At 55.2% G+C, this 17,557-nt stretch overlaps 5 protein-coding genes across 5 annotated transcripts in view; 2 read left to right on the forward strand and 3 right to left on the reverse strand.

Moving 5' to 3' along the window:
• The window catches only part of Dot1l (DOT1 like histone lysine methyltransferase), a 103,935-nt gene that overhangs the window by 44,033 nt on the left and 42,345 nt on the right, over positions 1 to 17,557 (reverse strand). The window lies entirely within an intron of this gene.
• Jsrp1 (junctional sarcoplasmic reticulum protein 1) lies at positions 1,629 to 4,923 on the forward strand. The gene is made up of 6 exons (XM_051177346.1): positions 1,629 to 1,782; positions 2,095 to 2,132; positions 3,311 to 3,410; positions 3,522 to 3,686; positions 4,306 to 4,394; positions 4,497 to 4,923. The coding sequence occupies exons 1-6, from the start codon at positions 1,665 to 1,667 to the stop codon at positions 4,911 to 4,913; spliced, it is 927 nt and encodes a 308-aa protein (XP_051033303.1). The 5' UTR covers positions 1,629 to 1,664; the 3' UTR covers positions 4,914 to 4,923.
• On the reverse strand, positions 5,753 to 8,220 carry Amh (anti-Mullerian hormone). The gene is made up of 5 exons (XM_051177345.1): positions 7,794 to 8,220; positions 7,262 to 7,410; positions 6,973 to 7,081; positions 6,737 to 6,896; positions 5,753 to 6,635 (listed from the first exon to the last, which is right to left on the reverse strand). The coding sequence occupies exons 1-5, from the start codon at positions 8,203 to 8,205 to the stop codon at positions 5,786 to 5,788; spliced, it is 1,680 nt and encodes a 559-aa protein (XP_051033302.1). The 5' UTR covers positions 8,206 to 8,220; the 3' UTR covers positions 5,753 to 5,785.
• Positions 8,531 to 12,032, reverse strand: Sf3a2 (splicing factor 3a subunit 2). The gene is made up of 8 exons (XM_051177342.1): positions 11,871 to 12,032; positions 11,666 to 11,737; positions 10,806 to 10,852; positions 10,457 to 10,566; positions 9,882 to 9,931; positions 9,668 to 9,808; positions 9,499 to 9,567; positions 8,531 to 9,422 (listed from the first exon to the last, which is right to left on the reverse strand). The coding sequence occupies exons 1-8, from the start codon at positions 11,994 to 11,996 to the stop codon at positions 8,643 to 8,645; spliced, it is 1,395 nt and encodes a 464-aa protein (XP_051033299.1). The 5' UTR covers positions 11,997 to 12,032; the 3' UTR covers positions 8,531 to 8,642.
• On the forward strand, positions 14,985 to 17,276 carry Plekhj1 (pleckstrin homology domain containing J1). Its single transcript, XM_051177344.1, has 6 exons — positions 14,985 to 15,181; positions 15,284 to 15,351; positions 15,422 to 15,488; positions 16,573 to 16,663; positions 16,741 to 16,804; positions 16,882 to 17,276. Exons 1-6 carry the CDS (start codon positions 15,088 to 15,090, stop codon positions 16,987 to 16,989), a joined length of 492 nt encoding a protein of 163 aa, XP_051033301.1. The 5' UTR covers positions 14,985 to 15,087; the 3' UTR covers positions 16,990 to 17,276.

Here is a 17,557-nt window from a genome sequence, read left to right on the forward strand (position 1 = left end):
GGTTTGTTACCACACAGGCAGCCAGCCCTATGCTCTGGACCAGCTCTGGGGTGGCAGCCACCCTGACAGTGACCCTGTGGAAACCCCTCCTCCTGGCTCCCTGGCTCTCTCCAATTGGTTCCCCCCACCCCAGCTGTCTTTGACCATCTGTTGCTGTCCATCACAGGAGGCCACTCTTCTGTATGCTATCCTGTTTGTCAAGCCCAGCTCGGAGACTGTAGGGTAAGAGGGGCTGTGGGGAAACCTGGATGGAATTGTGGGTCTAGAGTTTGGTAAGGGGATCTCTGATGTCCATTAAAGTCCCCAGTTCAGGTGACCCCACACACAAACACATATGGAGAGGCCAAACTCACTAACTCTCCTGTGTTTTGGGCCCCTCCCCCCACAGGGTGAAACTTCTATGGCTTTATTTTTATTTCACTTTTAAATGACATTTTTTAAATTTTATTTTTTTGTAAGTGTACATGCTAAGGAACTTGTTAAAATGCCTGTGTGGACATCTGGAGACAACCTGAGGAGTGTAGCCTTCCCTTCCAGCTGTGGATTGTGTGTAAAGGGGATTGAAGGGCTGGGCTATGGTGGCATACACCTTTTGTCCCAGCACTTGGGAAGCAGAGGCAGGTGGATCTCTGTGAGTTCAAGGCCAGCCTGGTCTATAGAACTAGTTCCAGGGCAGCCAGGTCTATCCAGAGAAACCTTGTCTTGAAACCACTCCTTCCAAAAGGGGGGTAATTGAAGAGTTGAACTGGGATCATCAGTCTTTGCAACAAGCTCTTTTACCTGTTGAGCCATCTCACTGGCCCATACCCTCCCTGGTTTTAAGTATTTCTGTCTAGGAATGGGGACACACAGGAGCAGCCAGAGGCCATGGAGACACCTCCTTCCCTGATAAGCAAGGCTTGTGTCTGGCATCCAGCTCAGCAGAGCCCCTGGTCTCAGTTTCTCCATGTGCCCTATGGAAATGGGCAAGAGGCTAGTGTTGTGATTACAAAATCCTCAGGACCTTGTCCTGCTTCTCAGTTGTCACAGTGAGGGCCAGGCTGGATGGGCTGCTGAGGCTTCAGCCCCCCAAGTCCTGGGTTGAGTAGGGGGTTGGTTCAGCGCTAGTAGGCTGGCTGAGGGCAGCCTGGGAGCAAAGGCCTGGGGAGTAGCTGGGCTGCCAGACTGATCTGTCCTGCTGGCCTTAGACGCCAGATAAAAATAGTCTGTAGTCTCAGAGAAGATGAGCCAGTCACAGGGAGAGGGGTTCCAGTGTGGGCCTTGGGTTCATTCTTGTGTGGCCTTAGGTGGGCTCTGGGCCCCTCTGAGCATTGGCTTTGTTCCTTGCTGCACTGATGGACTCTGGGGGTCCTCCAGTAGGCTGGGCTATGGGGAAGGGGTCCCAAGGCAGTGAGTGCTTGAAGGCATGCAAATGTATGAATTTCTGCCCAGTGTGGCAGCACATGTCTTTAATCCCATCACCTAGGAGGAGGAAACAGGCAGATCTCTGAGTTCTAGGCCAGCATGGTCTATAGAATGAGTTCCAGGACAGCCAGGGCTACACAGAAAAATCCTGTCTCGAAAAAAAACAAAACAAAACAAAGCAAAAAGAGCATGAGTTTCTCCAGTGAAAACAAAGGTCAGGTAAAATCACATCCTGTCTCCCTGTTCATTTTCCAGTCTCCATGACAACCAGAGGCTTGGAGGATCTGGATGGGGGCCTGGGCAGCTGTCTCCCCAGCAATGACCTCCCATTACTGGAGGAGCCACACTCAGGCCGGCGGCCAGACAGCAAGGCACGAGGTACCTACCTACCATGACCGATTTAAGAGCCTAGTGGCACAGCTTCAGAGTCCAGCACTTACTCTCCCAGGCTGGGAGGGGGCAAACAGGGCTCCAGCCTCCAACATCTGGCTTTAGGGGCTGGTTACACAGATCTGGACTGGAATCCACTATAAGACATGCTGTGTATCTGTGAACCCCATGTCCCTTGTTATCTGCAATGGAAGCTGCCATCACCCGTTCCCTGGCAGTGTGGGGGTAGAGGATTGGATGGGACAGGTCAGGGGTGGTGAATATCCTACTGTTTTGATTCTTCATCTCTTCCACCAACAGGGGCATCCAGGCCAGCTGACTCTAGTAGCAGGACACATGTGAGTAGCTGTGACCCTGGGAGCTGGGGACAGGCTTGCCAAAGGATTGTCTCTTCTCTTCTCCTCTTCCCTTCCTTCTTTTTTCTCTCTCTCTCTCTCTCTCTCTCTCTCTCTCTCTCTCTCTCTCTCTCTCTTATGAGTTAGGGTGTCATGTAGCCCAGGCTGTCTTCAAACTCAAACCTCAGGAACCACCTTATACCCTGAGCCCTGTCTCCACCCCCAGAGTACTGGGATGACAGGTGAGCACCACATCACACCTGGTGTGTGTGCTGCTGGGCAAGATACAATGCCAGCTTCCTTTAAAAACATTTTTCCCATCAGGGCAGTGGTAGCACATGCCTTTAACCCCATCACTCCTGATGCAGAGGCAGGAGGATCTCTGTAAGTTCAAAGCCACCTGGTCTACAAAGTGAGTTCCAGGACAGCCAGGACTACACAGAGAAACCCTGCCTCAGAAAAACAACAAAAATATTTTCCTTCATTTATATTTATAAGTGTTTATTTTTATTCAGTTTTTATTATTCTATGTGTTTTGGCTGCATGAATGTGTGCCTGATACCCTCAGAAGCCAGAAGGGAACAACAATGGATCCCCTGGAAGTGGAGTTACAGATAGTCATTACCTGCCATGTGGGTACTGGGAATTGAACCTGGGTCCTCTGTGAGAGCTGATGGTGCTGTAACCGCTGAGCTGTCTAATTTCTAATGTATTAGTATATATACGTATATATATACATATATGTATTTAAATAGATTTGTACATGTGTATCTATTATATATTTATATTACACATATATTTAATATGTGTACATATGTATACACACATACATATATAATTATTTATGTGTATGTGAACACGCAGAGACCATCTTCCCAGAGTTTGTTTTCTCCTTCCACCAGGGGGAATCCCGAGGGGTCAAAGTCAGGCTGTTAGTTTTGGAAGCAGCACCTTCACCCACTGAGCTGCTTGGCTGGGGGCCCTGAGTTTTAGACACAGTCTCACTATGCAGCCCAGGCCAGCATCCAACTGCCGGCCATTCTCCTGCCTTAACCTCCTAGGTGTTGGGATTACAGAAGGAGTCATTACAACTTGCTTGTGGGGAGGTGGTGCTTCACAGCCCCCTCCTCGAAAGAAATCTGTCCTGAAATTCCTCGTGAAATGTCTCTGACGCCCTACAGGTCCTCCAGTACCCAGGGCCCGCTGGAGCCACAGAGAAAGAGCTGGCGGCCAAGGAGGGCCCAGGAACCAGCAGCAAAAGGACCCCGAAAGCTGAGACAAGTAAGAGGTTTTGCTCAGCGAGGGTGAGCGGGCAGGATGGACCTACACGGAACGAGGCTCCACCCTGGGGCGAGGCAGGAGCCACAGGCGACCAATGTGCTCGTCCCGCAGGTCCCCGGAGCATCCCCGAGCACAGGAGTTCTCAGATTGCACCTCCATTGAAGCCACCGCCACCGCTGAGAGACGACCTGCCCTGGAGAGACTTGACACTCAACAAGTGCCTGGTGCTGGCCTCGCTGGTGGCGCTGCTGGGCTGGATTCTCCAGCTGTGTCAGAGTGAGCTCTGAGAGGAGGGTCTTGGGCCAGCTCAACGCAGGGGTCGGGGACAGTGCGATTCCTCTTCAAAGAGATGGGGTGCATTCCCCCAGCCTTGTATAGGTTGTGACTCAACTGTTCCTACAAACTTTTGTTCAAGTCCTCTCTTCCTTATCCCGGGAACAACCTGCCTTTGGGATGTTCTGGACTTAATTTTGATCCAGAGTCTCACTATGGCTACTCAGAGATCTGCCCACCTCTGCCTCCTGAGTGCTGGGATTTAAAGTGTGTGCCACTATGCCCAGACCTTTAGACTTTTTTATTTTTTTTTTTGAGACATATTCTCATGTAGCCCATACATACCCCAACCAAGTGCAAAGGACCCCCCCACACACACACACATCGTTGGTAGCCACCACCATGCTTGTGGGGAGGACAATGGCCACTCCGCAGGGAGAGGCGGAGGGAGAGAGATCTAGGAAGAGGTTGGGATATCCCAGCGGCAGGAGTGGGATGCACCTCCCTGGGAGGTGGAGCAGGTGGCTACAGCTTCATCCATCCCGGAAGTGGAGTTCTGGGGTTGAGTGGGAGGATGAGGAGGGTGCTCTACATGCTCCAGCCTAGACTGACTGAATTTCAGATGCAGTGGCTGGGGAGGTGGCGGTGGCTGCCCCTAAGCAGTGGGTCCCGCCCAGTCTTCCACCCAAGAAGCCAGCGGTGCTGTCCTTGGTGAGTCTTCCTTCACTTCATGGCGATGCTCACCCAGGGAGGAGGCGGGGCCTGCGGGGGAGGTGGGCGCGAACCCCAATGCCCCACATTTTCTCTTTGTAGCCTAAACCTCCGCTCTTGGTGCCCCATTCCGGGCCTCCTGAGGCCAAGCCAGGGCCACCCGGGCCCCAGGCACTGAAACAGATGCCTGAGGCTACAGAAGCCCAGGGGGAGCCTGAAGAGTCCAAGCAGGAAGCCTCTGGGGAGGAGCGTGCCCCCCTTGGGGACCGAGGGTCCCAGGAGAAGCCGCGGAAGGAGAAACCAAGGAAAGGAGAGAAGCGAAAGAAGGAGAAACCGAGGAGGGAGAAGCCAAGGAGAGAGGAGAGGCCGCGGGCCACCAGGGAACCCCGCCCATCCCTGCCCCGGCGCTGGGAGGCGCGCGAAAGAGGCCACCAGCGGCAGACCTGGGCTCCCCGGCGATGCCATGAGCTTGACGACCGGCCCAGACAGAAGCCTCATGGGGGCAAGGGGTGCGACTGATCCTGCCTTGTGTCATGAATCCCACATCCCCTCTCTCTACAACACTAGCGAATAAAGCTCGTGCTGCGATAGCCACTTTGTCTTCTCTTTCGTGCCTGGACTCCAGGGGTTGAACAGATGGGGATTGGGTCAGTGAGATGGCACTTACCGCCAAGCCTGACTACCTGAGTTCGATTCCACACTGTGGCAGGAGAAAAGAACTCTGTTAGTTGTGTGATGCCAGGCCTGAAGTTCTGATCTTCTTGTCTCCACCTCCAAAGTGCTACTAGAATGACAGGTGCGCACCACTAGGCTTTTTTTTTTTTTTTTTTTTTTTTTTTTTTTTTTAGATTTGAGGGAGGGGGATGGAGAGATGGCTCAGCGGTTAAAGGCACTGACTGCTCTTCCAAAGAAGAGTTCAGTTCCCAGCAACCACATGGTAGCTCACAACCATCTATAATGAGATCTGGTGCCTTTCTCTGGCCTGGAGGCACACATGCAGACAGAACACTGTACACATAATAAACAAATCTTAAAAAAAAAAAAAGATTCGACAGAGAGATTGTGTGTGTGTGTGTGTTTGTATTGGGTTATACAAATGCCCTTTACTGCTGAGCCGCGTTCCCCCCCCCTTGAGGCAGGGTTTCTTTGTGTAGCTTGGAAGTCAGCCAGTTCTACAGAGCGAGTTCCATGGCAGCATGGGCTACATAAAGAGACCCTGTCTTAAAAGAGGAAATGTGATGGGGACAGAGAGCTCCTCACTGTGTGTGTGTGTGTGTGTGTGTGTGTGTGTGTGTGTGTGTATGTGTGGATCTTGTACTTGAGAAGGGAGGTGACCCCAGCTGAGTGTTTGCTGATCTTTATTGTAGAGCTGACTGGAGGCAAGGCGGGTGTCACCGGCAGCCACACTCAGTGGCTATCATGTTGGGCACATGGTGTGCACTGATATGCTCCTCAGACAGGCTGATGAGCAGCTTGCCCGCATAGGCAGTGGGCACACAGCAGGGCAGGCGCCCCAGGGCGGCCCCACGCGCCTGCATCTTCAATAGGAGCACCACGTGGTTGCCGTAGCGCGGGTTGCGGTCCGACTGCGGCCATGAGCAGGCACCTTGGCAGTTGTTGGCTTGGTAGGTCTCGGGGATGAGCACCGAGCGCTCTGCGCGCAAGTCCACGCTCAGCTCACGCAGCGCGCAAGGCCCATCTGTGGATATCCCCGCACTGCGCCCTGCCCTCCCGCGCCCTTCCCGCCTACGCCACTCCATACGCAGTCCCTGTAGCGCCTTCAGCAGCAGCAGCGCGCGCAACGGGTCCCCGGGGCTGTGGGTGTCGTTGGGGCACAGTGCCAGTAGGCGCGACAGCAGCGGAGGCGCAGTGGGTGGCAGGCCGGGGAGGCCCCGCAACTCTGAGGCCGCAGCCTGCAGCTCCACAGCCACCCTGCGTGCTAGGCCGCCTGCCCAAGGAACAGAGTCAGGGCCCTTAAGTGGCGTGGATTCCCCCATGGTGGCCGCAGCGGGGGACAGCAACAGAAGCAGGGGTTCCTCCCCATCGAGCAGGCGTTCCAGTGCAGCGGGGTCTGACAGGTTGACGAGGCCCTGTGGGAAGCTGGCCAACGCCCCAGGATCCAGGGCCAGATGTGTGTGTGAGGCCCTGGTCGGGGGTCCCCGCAGGGCACGTACCAAGCGAGTGAGGGTCTCTAGGAAGGGGTCGGGGCTATGTGGTAGGTCTTCGAGCTCCAGGGACGGCCTGGAAAAGAACGCAGTGGGCAGCTGTGATCACAACTGGGTGTGGCGGATACATCCCCCTTTCCCACATCTTCCCAGTTCCTGCTCCAGCCCTGTGCACACCTGAGCAGTGGGAAGGGCATAGTATCCAGCTGGCCATGCGCTGGCTGCAGTGATGGTGGGGCAGGTGGCAGCAGCAGCAGGGTTGGGGTCATGCGTGTGAAACAGCGAGAGTCAGAGCCGAACAGAAAGGTCTGCAGCTGAGTGATGCTCAGGGTGGCACCTGTGGAGGGTGCGCATGTAGCCGGCGGAGGGCAAGGGCTAAGGGGCAGCCTCTTTCCACACAGTCCTGGGCCTACCTTCTCTGAGTGGCTGAAGGGTTAGGGCGAGGCCGGGGCCTCTCCAGGCCCCCGCTGGAAAGTCCACAGCCAGCACCAAATACCGGGTGTCTCGAGTAGGGCAGAGGTTCTGTGGAGGGGGGGGCTCAGCTGGACTGACAAGGATGGCCAGGCTACCAGGCACCACCCCTCCCATACTGGGAGTAGACTCCCAGGTATACTCTCACCCCAGCAACCCTTCCATTAGGCAGATCTGTATACACCCCAACCAGATGACTGATCGGGGTGGCCCCATGACACTCTCAGGTACCTGTGTGCCCTGCAGTCCAGCCCCTGTGACTGTGACTGGGACCTGGGGGCCAGGTCCAGGGTATAGCACCAGCAAGGCCTGCTCCCAGCGGCTGGCTCCCCCAGCTGGAGGCTCTTGGAACTTCAGTAAGAGCGTGGGCTCCCATATCACTGTGGGACAAATATTGGTGACAAGTGAGTCTGAGGATACTTGTTTCCATCCCTCAAGACCTGTCCTACAGAGATTTCCTCAGGTGGAATCTAACTGGGAATCTCCTGAGGCCATGCAGACCTGAAGAACCCTGGTCCAAGGGGTGAGGTGAAGACCTTGCTTGAAGGGACTCAGTGGCCCTCCTTTGTTTGCCTGTCAGGGAAGTTGGGGTGTTGTGCTCTGCCATTCTGCCCACTGCAGCTCAACCATGAGTGTACAAGGCTCTGCCTTGCCTTGCAGCCAAGTAACAGGATTCCCCACAGCCTCTGCCAAGACCTGGGGAGGAGCCTCAGGTAGTAACAGGACCAAGGAACAGGGGGGCTGAACAGAGTCCATTACGTACCTTCAGCCAGATGTAGGACCAGCAACTGCTGACCCCGAGTCTCCTCCAGCCAAGTCCCAAGGCGCTGCAGGGCTGGCAAGGTAGCCTGGGTGTCAGGACTGCAGACTCCAAAGGTGGCCAGGTCTTGAGGCCCCCAGTGAGATTCCTGTACAGCTTCCAGAAAGGCATGCTCATAGCTATCCAGGGCCCCTACCACCCTCAACGGGGCTCTGCTTGTGTTCCCCAAGCCTCTCAGTGTCACCAGGCACAAGGGCTCTGGGGCACTGGTGGGAGGCCAGACCCCATCTTCAAAGAAGACGAGGCCCCCAGTGCTGGTGGCTCTTTTGAGCTCTTCTCTGAGGGTCTTGGCCTGTAACACAGTGCCCATGGTCACCAGCAGCAGTGCTAACAGAGAGAGGGGTGGTCCCTGCATGGTGGCACAACAAGGGCTGGGAGGCCCTGCTTATATGCATGGCTGAGCCAAAGTGCTTGGGAGGGACACCCCTATCAACTCTGGAGGTGACCTTGGGGGACAGGGCCTGGTGCCCTGCATGCACAGGTGGGAGGTGACTTTCTCAAAGGGTTTTCTGTCCTCAGAGCCAGGCCCACAGTCAGAGGCTAGAGCTGTCCTTGGGTAGTTCCCATCTGCCTAGGGAGCCCACCTGGAAGACTCACAGGCCCGGGGTCATCATGACTTCAATGAAGGCAAGCAGCACCCGCCCATCCCCTCCACCACAAACACACACTGCAGACAGGGAGACATGGGGGAGGCTGTTTAATGGGCTCAGGGCAGGACAAAATAGAAAACTTCCCAAGGACTGGCCATGGGAAAAGGCTGCACCTAGGCAGCAAGGGATGCTGGGCCACTGCTCAGTTGCCTGGGGGAGGGGGAGGCATGCTCCCAGGGCCATCTGACGGGAGTGGGGGCCTTAGCATGGGAGGCATAGAAGCTGGGTGCACCCCAGGATTTGAAGGGTGAACCCCTGGAGGCTGAGGATGGACCACAGGGGTGGCAGGGTGTACCCCAGGCGGAGGCTGGGGGTGTACCCCAGGAGCCTGAGGGTGGATAGCAGGGGCTGGGGGGTGCACCCCAGGGGCCTGAGGGTGAACTGCAGGAGCAGGTGGATGTACTCCTGGAGCCTGAGGATGAACTCCAGCTGATGGGGGAGGGTGGACCCCTGGAGCTGGTGGGTGGACCCCTGGAGCTGGTGGGTGGACCCCTGGAGCTGGTGGGTGCACTCCAGGGGCTGCTGGGTGCACTCCAGGGGCTGCTGGGTGCACTCCAGGGGCTGGGGGATGGACCCCAGATGTTGGTGGGTGTACCACTGGTGCTGGGGGGTGTACCCCAGGGGCTGGAGGATGGACTCCAGATGTGGGTGGGTGGACTACTGGGGCTGGTGGATGGACCCCAGGAGCTGGTGGAGGCATCTGGGGAGGTCCAGGGGGCCCAGAAGGAGTAGGCCCTGTGGGGGGCATAGGGGGCAGAGGCAGGCCACCAGGCGGAGGTGGGGGCAAGGCATCCGGCAGTGGTGGGCGAGGAGGCAGGCCATTCATGAGCGGGGGTGGGGGCCGCTTGACGCCCGGGGGTCCGGCTGGGAGACTGGGTGGGGCTGGTGGCTTTTCCATCTTAAAGTGGAACTGAAGAAAAAACTGCAGGGGGGAGGTGGTCAGAGATTGGAGTGCTGTAGGGCTATGGAGTACCTAGGCAAGGTTCACCACACCTCACCTGCTTGGTCTCTCGGTTCCAGTGGGTCCAGAACTTGCCCTCAGCCTTGTCAATCTCCCGGCTTGGCACCTGAGAGAGGGAAGAGGAGGCTGCAGCACCCCAGGGTGGGGGCCAGGACAGACAGACAAACCCAAATCTAGCTGCTTTTCCCAATCCTCAGGGTCACTACCTTAAAGGCAATGGTCTCATAGGGCTCAGCAGCCATAAGTAAGTATTGCCAGCGGCGGTCCGGGGGCTCGATCCTCTGCTCGTACGCAGACATGAAGCGGTGGCGTGGCATGATGCCCTCGGCAATCTCAGGGTAGTCAATCTATGGAAGGAGCACAGCAGCCTTAGCACCACCACCTGGCTGCCCGGCCCACCTGTCAGCAGTCTCATCTCACCTGGAACAGTAGGCTCTGCTGGCCCATCTCTGTGTCCCTCTGCTTCGTCACTGCAAAACACAGGGGATGGGACTGTCATTTGTCATGGGTGCTCACCAGAGTAGGATTCCACTTACAAGGCGTGGCCTCTCTGCTCTTTGGCCACCTGGCTAGGATCCAAATGAGGGCAACCCAACCCAGCACTGTATGGGGGGACAGTGAGGGGAAGGCCTCAGGACAGTGTGGACAGCCCTCTGCAACAACAGTGTCACAGCTTCCCCAGTACCCTTACTGCCAATGGTGACTCTTGGGTAACTTGGCTACCTATGTTCCTGTTGGCTACATGATTGGCTTTTTGGTCACTCAGGGTCCCTGCTGAGAGGCTCTGAGAGCACTGACTGCAGACAACCTGCCCAGCCCCCCCCCCCAGTCTTCTTCTGGAAGTCTCTAGTGGGAAATAGGTACTTATCCACCAATTATGGGTTGCTGAGGATAGAGGAGGCAGCAACTGTGTGTCCTAGGGACCAGTGTATCCCGGGCCAGGGATACACCAATATGTCTCATTTATGGGCAGGCTGCCACACACCTACACACACCTTTGTAGCCAGGGCGGCCAATCTTCACAAACTTCTTCACCTCCACCTTGACCTTCTCAGGTGCTGGCTGTGCAGGGGCTTCTTTAGCCTCCTTGGCAGCTCGCCGAGCCCTACAAATAGGAAACACAGGTGCATGGCCTCTTTACTAGCCACCAAGGCCAAGAGCCCAGGTGTCAGAACCTCCTGGCCTTGGAACTCACAGACAGGATGAGAGCTCAGCCCTGGAGTACACCAAGCAGGGACAGAATAGGTGGGCACCAGTCTTCCCCACTGTCCCTGCTCCTTAGCCATGAGCTCTGCAGTGGCCCTTTCCTCCCTACCCACCAAGCCCCACCAAATAAAGGCTCACAAGTTAGTCTGATGTTTCTTCCCTTGGGTGTGAGCCAGGTAGCTGCCCTGCAAAGAGAAAGGAGACACATCACTGAAGGCGGGGAGGGCAAGACAGGAGGAATCTAATGGTGTCCAGCTCTGACATAAGGCCCAGAGCCTGGAGCTCACTGGCGCACGCAAGCTTGCAGGGGATGCACAGTGGCTATGGCTGCACTGGGGAGACATATTACTTGGCATGCCACCCTGGGAATTCCTGTGGTCAGGACCAACACACACACCCAAGGTCTTTAGTGCTGACTCCATCACAGGGGTCTGGAAGGTGCCTGGGGAGCTCCCAACAGGGGGTGGAGGCCTAGGCTAAGGCTCCTCCTCAGCGTCTTGCCCAGCTGTGTCAACCTGACTCCATTGTCAACTAAGTCAAATGCATCCCATTTACTGCTGATTGGTCTGGTCATCCAGTGAGGGTGGGGAGGAAACTTCCTGGATTGACATGGACCCCAGAGTCCTTTCCCCAGAGAAGAGTATCATAGCTACATCACTTCCCTGTGGCTGGTTGGCATTCATTACTGTTTGTGGGGGCATTCACAGAGCAAACATGCTGGCTCTTATCTTGACACCAAAGCCAGTGAAAGAAAAGGGGCAAAATGGTTAGCTGGTCTCTGGGCCACCTTCAGTGTAGGGCCAGGCAGGAGGGTCACAAGTTATTGGCCTCGTCAGAGCTACACAGAGAGACTCTGCCTCAAGAACTGGACACAGATATAGTTCAGCTCAATGGCTGTTTACCCAGCAAAGCTGAGAAAAAAAAAAGGATTCAACTGAACCAGATCAACTCTAAGGAAACCCTGGGCTCTGGGTGACAGGTCAGGTGGGAGCACATACCTCATTGTTATGCAGTGTCAGGCAGAGTTTGCATTCATAAGACCCCAGATGGTTTTTCATAAAATACGGGTCCTGGAAGGGAACACATGCACCCATTAGATGGCAAAGCCTGGCCCCATGAACCAGGGTCTGAGGCGTGGCAGGGAGCTCTGTGGTTGTGGGGAAACTGCCCCCCTCCACACCCCTACTGTAGGCATCCCCCCACCTTGTTGATGTCAATGGTTTCTAGGGCCAGCTGGCGCAGGCGCTCCCTGCGATCCCGATTACTTTCAGAGGAGGAGGCCACGCCTCCACTCCCAGTCTTGCCTCCAGGTCTGTGCTGGAAGTCCATGGTGCAGGCCTGGGAGCTTTAGGGACAGGAATATACCTGGGGGAGCAAGAAGGGTGAAGGTTGAGAACATAGACATTCATGCAGCAGGTGGGCCATCCCTTGCCTTCTATGTTACAAGTTGGATTCTACCTAATCCTTAGGGTGAATGTGGACTAGGTGGAGAAAGAACCAGTTTTCACCACACCAGCCAGAGGCCCTAGTATAATTTCTTCAAGCCCGAGCTAGCCATAAACACACTGTGTAGCTGAGGACAGTTTTTTAACTCCAGGTCCCCTCTAAGCACTGAAATTACAGGGGTGTGCCATTATATCCAACTGTTGCTTTGGTGTTATGAGGGGGTGGGGTGACTACTGTCTGCCTTTGAACTTCTGATCCTCCCAAGTGATTTGTCGCCGCATGAGCCACCTCTGCCCGCTGTGTCATATTAAGATGGGATCTAAGTAGCCCTGGCTGTCCTCAGAGATCCACCAATTGGGATTAAAGAACCCCTCACCCCTTTCTGACACACAGAGCATATGGTTTTCCTAGTCTCCCAAGTTCTGAACCCTGTCCACAGCTGCAGGGTGCTGTGTCAAGGGTCCCACCTTTCAGGCTCAGCCAAAGCCACCAGGCATGTTCTCAAAACACTTTAAACTGCGTGTCTGCCCCAGGACCTTGGTTTAAACCCAGAGGTAAACTCAGAGGCAGTGTCCAGGAGGTAAGTGGAAGGCAGTCCTTGTCACCATTGCTGGAACCTCATACAGCAAAAGGGACTTTGCAAACGATATCAAGAGTATTGAGGGCCAGGTATTCTTATTATCTACAATGTCACCACGGAGTTCACCTAAGACGTAGACAGGAGGGTTCAGGGCAGAGACATGGTGCTCACTGGCTGTTTTTGGCTCTGAAGGAGGAAGGGGCCAGAAGCCAAGGGACACACAGGCCTCAGAGATGCTGGAATGGCTGAGAGCATGTGCGCTGAAGCTGTCTGTGGGCAGGACCAGTCTTTTGGGTCTGTTACACTCAGACACCCAGGACTGAAAAACAGAAGCACTGTTTACATCTTCAAAAGCTACAGGAGGCACACATTCACAGATAAAGTTGGCCAGATGCAAGAGCAGAGTCTAGTCAGCTGCCAGTCAGCTTCCCAGAACAAGAGAGTACCTGGAGCAGTGACAGGATGGAAACCTACTCTGACTTCTGTCAAGGGAACAGGGTGTCCAGCCAGCCATAGGCTTGAGGGTGCAACTCTGGGCCCCTAGGATGTGTGCTTTCATGTGTAGGGGTGTGGGTACCCAAAGATGGAAAAATGGAATTCATCTGTTTTTTTTCGGGGGGGGGGGCAGGAGCAGGACAAAACTAGCCTGGGTGAGCAGACTCCTTGGTTCTGGGGTAGGAGCAGAGTCTTGCAAAATGTCACCACTGAGCTACCTTCTCAGAATACATGTGATGGGCATGGTGCTGTACACCTTTCATGCTGGCTCTTGTCTTGGGAGGCCAAGGTAGGAAGATGCCTGAGTTGGAGGCCAGACTGTGCTGCACAGTGAGATCCTGTCTTAAATAAGAGATAAAAGGCACTGTGTAGGCTGGAAAGATGGCTCAGTAGAGAAAAGCATTTGGTGCCCTTGCAGAAGATCCCAGTTCAGTTTCTAGCACCCAAATTGGACAGCTGACAACCACCTGAAATTCCAGCCCCAGGGGACTGACACCCTCTTTGGGACTCGTTCACAGGCACAGACACACATATGTACACACATACACATGAAAGATAGTCTTGAAAAAAGAAACAGGAGAAAAGCAATTTCACCAGCATTTATCTTTCTGCTTCCGGACTACAGCTGCCTCAAGCTCCTTCCCCACCAAAGCGGATTGCACCCATATACTGTCAGCTGTAATAAACCCTTCCAAACTCATCAGGCAGATGTGGTGACACACGCTGTTAATCCCAATAGTCTGGAGGCAGAGGCACCACGATGCTTGAGTTAGAGGACAACCAGTATTGTGCAGTGAGACACCGTCTGAAATAAAAGTCCTGACAATGGCTGTATGGGCTCACAAGTGAGGCTTGAGACAGGAGGACGAATGGACACGTGCTACCTCACGGACCACCATAAGACTATGGACAAATGATCGACAGGGAAAGAAAAGTAGTATTTGTGCAGGTGATGGTCTGGTAGGTGGCCTGGTCCAAGGATAAATTACTTTGGGTGGAAATACCGTTATCTTTTAATTCCAGCAAAGGACCTGCTCAGGTAGGCAGGAGCAGCAGTAGCCAGGGCGCTGACTAACGACGAGGAAAACTGAGCAATCGAGGAGCTCAAAAGACTCTCAAGGCCTCTGCAGAACCACCCTGGGGGCCACAGACGCGCCACGGAAGTCCGCGATGCCGCCACGGCCAATAGGCCATGCGAGAGCGCGCCGCCCGCCCGCCCGCCCAGTCCCGCGCCCTCGCTCCTACTTCCGACCCCCTTCCAGGACACCAAAGCCTGGGTAGCCGCCATCGACAAGCCCAGTAACACCTCACCGGCGCCAAAGGCCGCGCTGCCCAGGTTTAGCCTCCGCGACGGCCACGACTTCTGTGTGCGCATGCGCACGACGGGCTAAGCATTCACTTCCGGGAGCAAATAAGGAGGAGTTTCAGGTGTACGCATGCCCAGAATATGGAGTCGGCTTAAATAGGCGCGAGGAAAAGGAGCACCGGAGTCTGAAGTACGCAAGCGCGCTGAGTTATTCACGAACTCTCGCTCGTCTCTAAGTATCGTAGCGCTGACTATCGCGACAGGACGAAATCATGTTTCACCTGTCTCGGAAAGCACTTAGCTTAACGTTGGGCGCTACGAATCTAACTTAATATCTCATGTTTAGTGTGTTTGACGGTTACCTAAGACAGGCAATTTCCTTCCTTTTTGATTCTGCGTGCAACTACGCCGACAGACAGGGTAGCGCCACGCAATGGCAAACTGCGCGACAAGCCTCCACGCGCATGCGTAGCGGCTCTGCTGGGACTTCCGGGAACGTTCCCTGAGACTTTTGTGGCGCTGGCCGCACCTTCAGAGAGGACGGCAGCCGAGAGGCAGGGCGCGATTTGGTTCGCGCGGATCCCAACGGCGTGATGCGGTACAACGAGAAAGAGTTGCAAGCGCTGTCCCGTCAGCCGGCAGAGATGGCGGCCGAGCTGGGCATGCGGGGCCCCAAAAAGGGCAGCGGTGAGGGGTCGGGGCCGCGGCTGGGGCACTTGGGCGGGCCGGTGCGATTCCCGGGTGGGCGGATGAAACCAGTTCCGCGCTGACACCGCCCTGTGTCCACAGTGGCCAAGAGGCGGCTGGTGAAGCTGGTGGTCAACTTCCTCTTCTACTTCCGCCCGGACGAGGCCGAGGTAGGGGCGTGGGGGGCTCGGGGGGCCCGCGCGGCCCGGAGGCCGGCGCTCATGGCCGTGTCTCGCGCAGCCCCTCGGAGCCCTGTTGCTGGAGCGCTGCAGAGTGGCCCAGGAACAGCCCGGCGGCTTCTCCATCAGTAAGTGCGCTGGTCCCTACTGTCCCCACCCTGGACTCTGCTCCGAGCATCTGCCCACCCCCTTTACTCCCCCAAAACCTCCATTTGTCCTGGATCCCGCATTTCCTGGGGTCCATCGCTGGTGCCACCGGGTCTGATCCCCGTTGGTCATAGTTTCTTCCCCACCTTCAGTTCCTATTCACGGCAGGGATAGGTGCAGCCTGCGCAGACTTGGTTTGTATAGTAGAAATAGTCGCTGCCACGGGCAGGGCTTCTGAAGTGACATCTGACTCCGTTTTCTCCCTTGGCGATCTTTTTATTTATTTATTTTTGGCTTTTCGAGACAGAGTTTCTCTGTGTAGCTTTGAGGACTGTCCTGGAACTTGCTCTTGTAGACAAACCTGGTCTCAAACTCAGAGATCCTCCTGCCTCTGCCTCCCGAGTGATAGGATTAAAGGTGTGCACCACCAACGCCTGGCCTTCCCTTGGCGATCTTTACAGAACCGTCTTGTAGAGATTTGGCCCTCATGTCTTCCTCCATCATCACAGAGGGTTCTCCATCTGTATCCGTTTTCTGCTTTTTGCATGTGTATATGGAGGCCAGATGTCAACAATACTTTTGTATGTGTGATTTGTGTGAAAGAGCATGCCACTAAGGTCAGAGGAAATCTTTGGGTAGTTGGTTCTCATCTTCCACTATGTGGGTCCCTAACATTGAACTCTGGTCATCAAGCTTGGCAGCAAGCCCTGAGAATCCAACCGTCTGTTTCCTCAGCACTGAAATTATAGGTACCTGTTGTGACATAGGAACTGGGGCTTGAACTCAGGTCCTCATGCTTAACCTGTGACAGGCACTTAACTTGGTGTTCACTTTAGGGTCTACCCTAATGGCCTCACATTAACCAACTCCATATGCCATTGCCTGGCTTCCCCAGTGAGTTACCTGTTTGGGAGTCAGGACTCTGGAAGAGCCAAGCCAGCATATGATAAGCAGAAGATGGCTTGGTAGGACAAGAACCCTGGTGAGAGGAAGCAGGGCTTTGAGGCCAGCAGGATTGGACTGGGTGGACACTGACTAGAGGTGGCTCCCTTTAATCCTTTCCAGGCTTCCTGGAAGACCTCAGCAGGAAGTATCACTTTGAATGCTGTAGTCAAGAGCAGTGCCAGGAGTGGATGGATGCTCTTCGGAGGGCCAGGTGGGGCCTTGGGGACCACTGGGAGCTGGGTGGAAGCATGAAGGAATGTGATCAGTGAGCCAGGCCCTTTCTTCCAGCTATGAGTACATGCGGCGAAGCCTCATCTTCTACAGGAACGAAATCAGGAAGATGACAGGCAAGGTGTGTAGGGTGGTGGGGAGGTAGCAGGTGGGAGGTGCCTTCTCTGGTCTTGCTCACAGCTACCCCGTACCCCACAGGACCCCTTGGAGCAGTTCGGCATCTCTGAAGAGGCTAGGTTCCAACTGAATAGCCTGCCTAGGGATGGGAAGACTTGTGTTGGCTCCCAGCTAGATTTGTTGGACTGACCTCCGCTGGGCCCCTGGCTATCTTGGGAGGTGTTTTTTAAAAAATGTCTATTCAAAGCCAGATGTCCAGAGGAGGTGGGCAGGAGCTATGGTCCCTGTTCCCATGCCATCTCCCCGCCAATACCTTTGAGTGCCCCCACCCAAGGACTGAGCCTGGCTTCCGTTACCAGGTGAATGTATAATGCTAGGTAAAGCTGTGAACCCCACTCCTGCTGATAGAGCAGGCCATGGTGCTGGCCTTCAGTGCTGAGCCCGCTCCTTAATAAAGGTACCTCTTTTCCAAGCCACACAGTGAAGTGAATGGGGAGAGAAGGGGGCACAGGCGGCAGAACTGCTCTTCTGAGAGGTTAGCAGCTAGGCCAGTTGGTGGGACAAGTGGTGGTGGCACACACCTTTGATCCCAGCACTAAGGAGGCAGAGGCAGGTGGATCTCTGAGTTCAAGGCCAGCCTGCTCTACAGAGGAATTCCAATGCAGCCAGGGCTACACAGAGAAATCCTAGGTGTCATCTCTACCTTCCCCACAGGCATCTCCAGCTGACTTGGTCAGGTTCTGCCTCTCTGCCCTCG

Source organism: Phodopus roborovskii, unplaced genomic scaffold (genome assembly GCF_943737965.1).
Source record: "Phodopus roborovskii unplaced genomic scaffold, PHOROB, whole genome shotgun sequence".
NCBI lineage: Eukaryota > Metazoa > Chordata > Mammalia > Rodentia > Cricetidae > Phodopus > Phodopus roborovskii.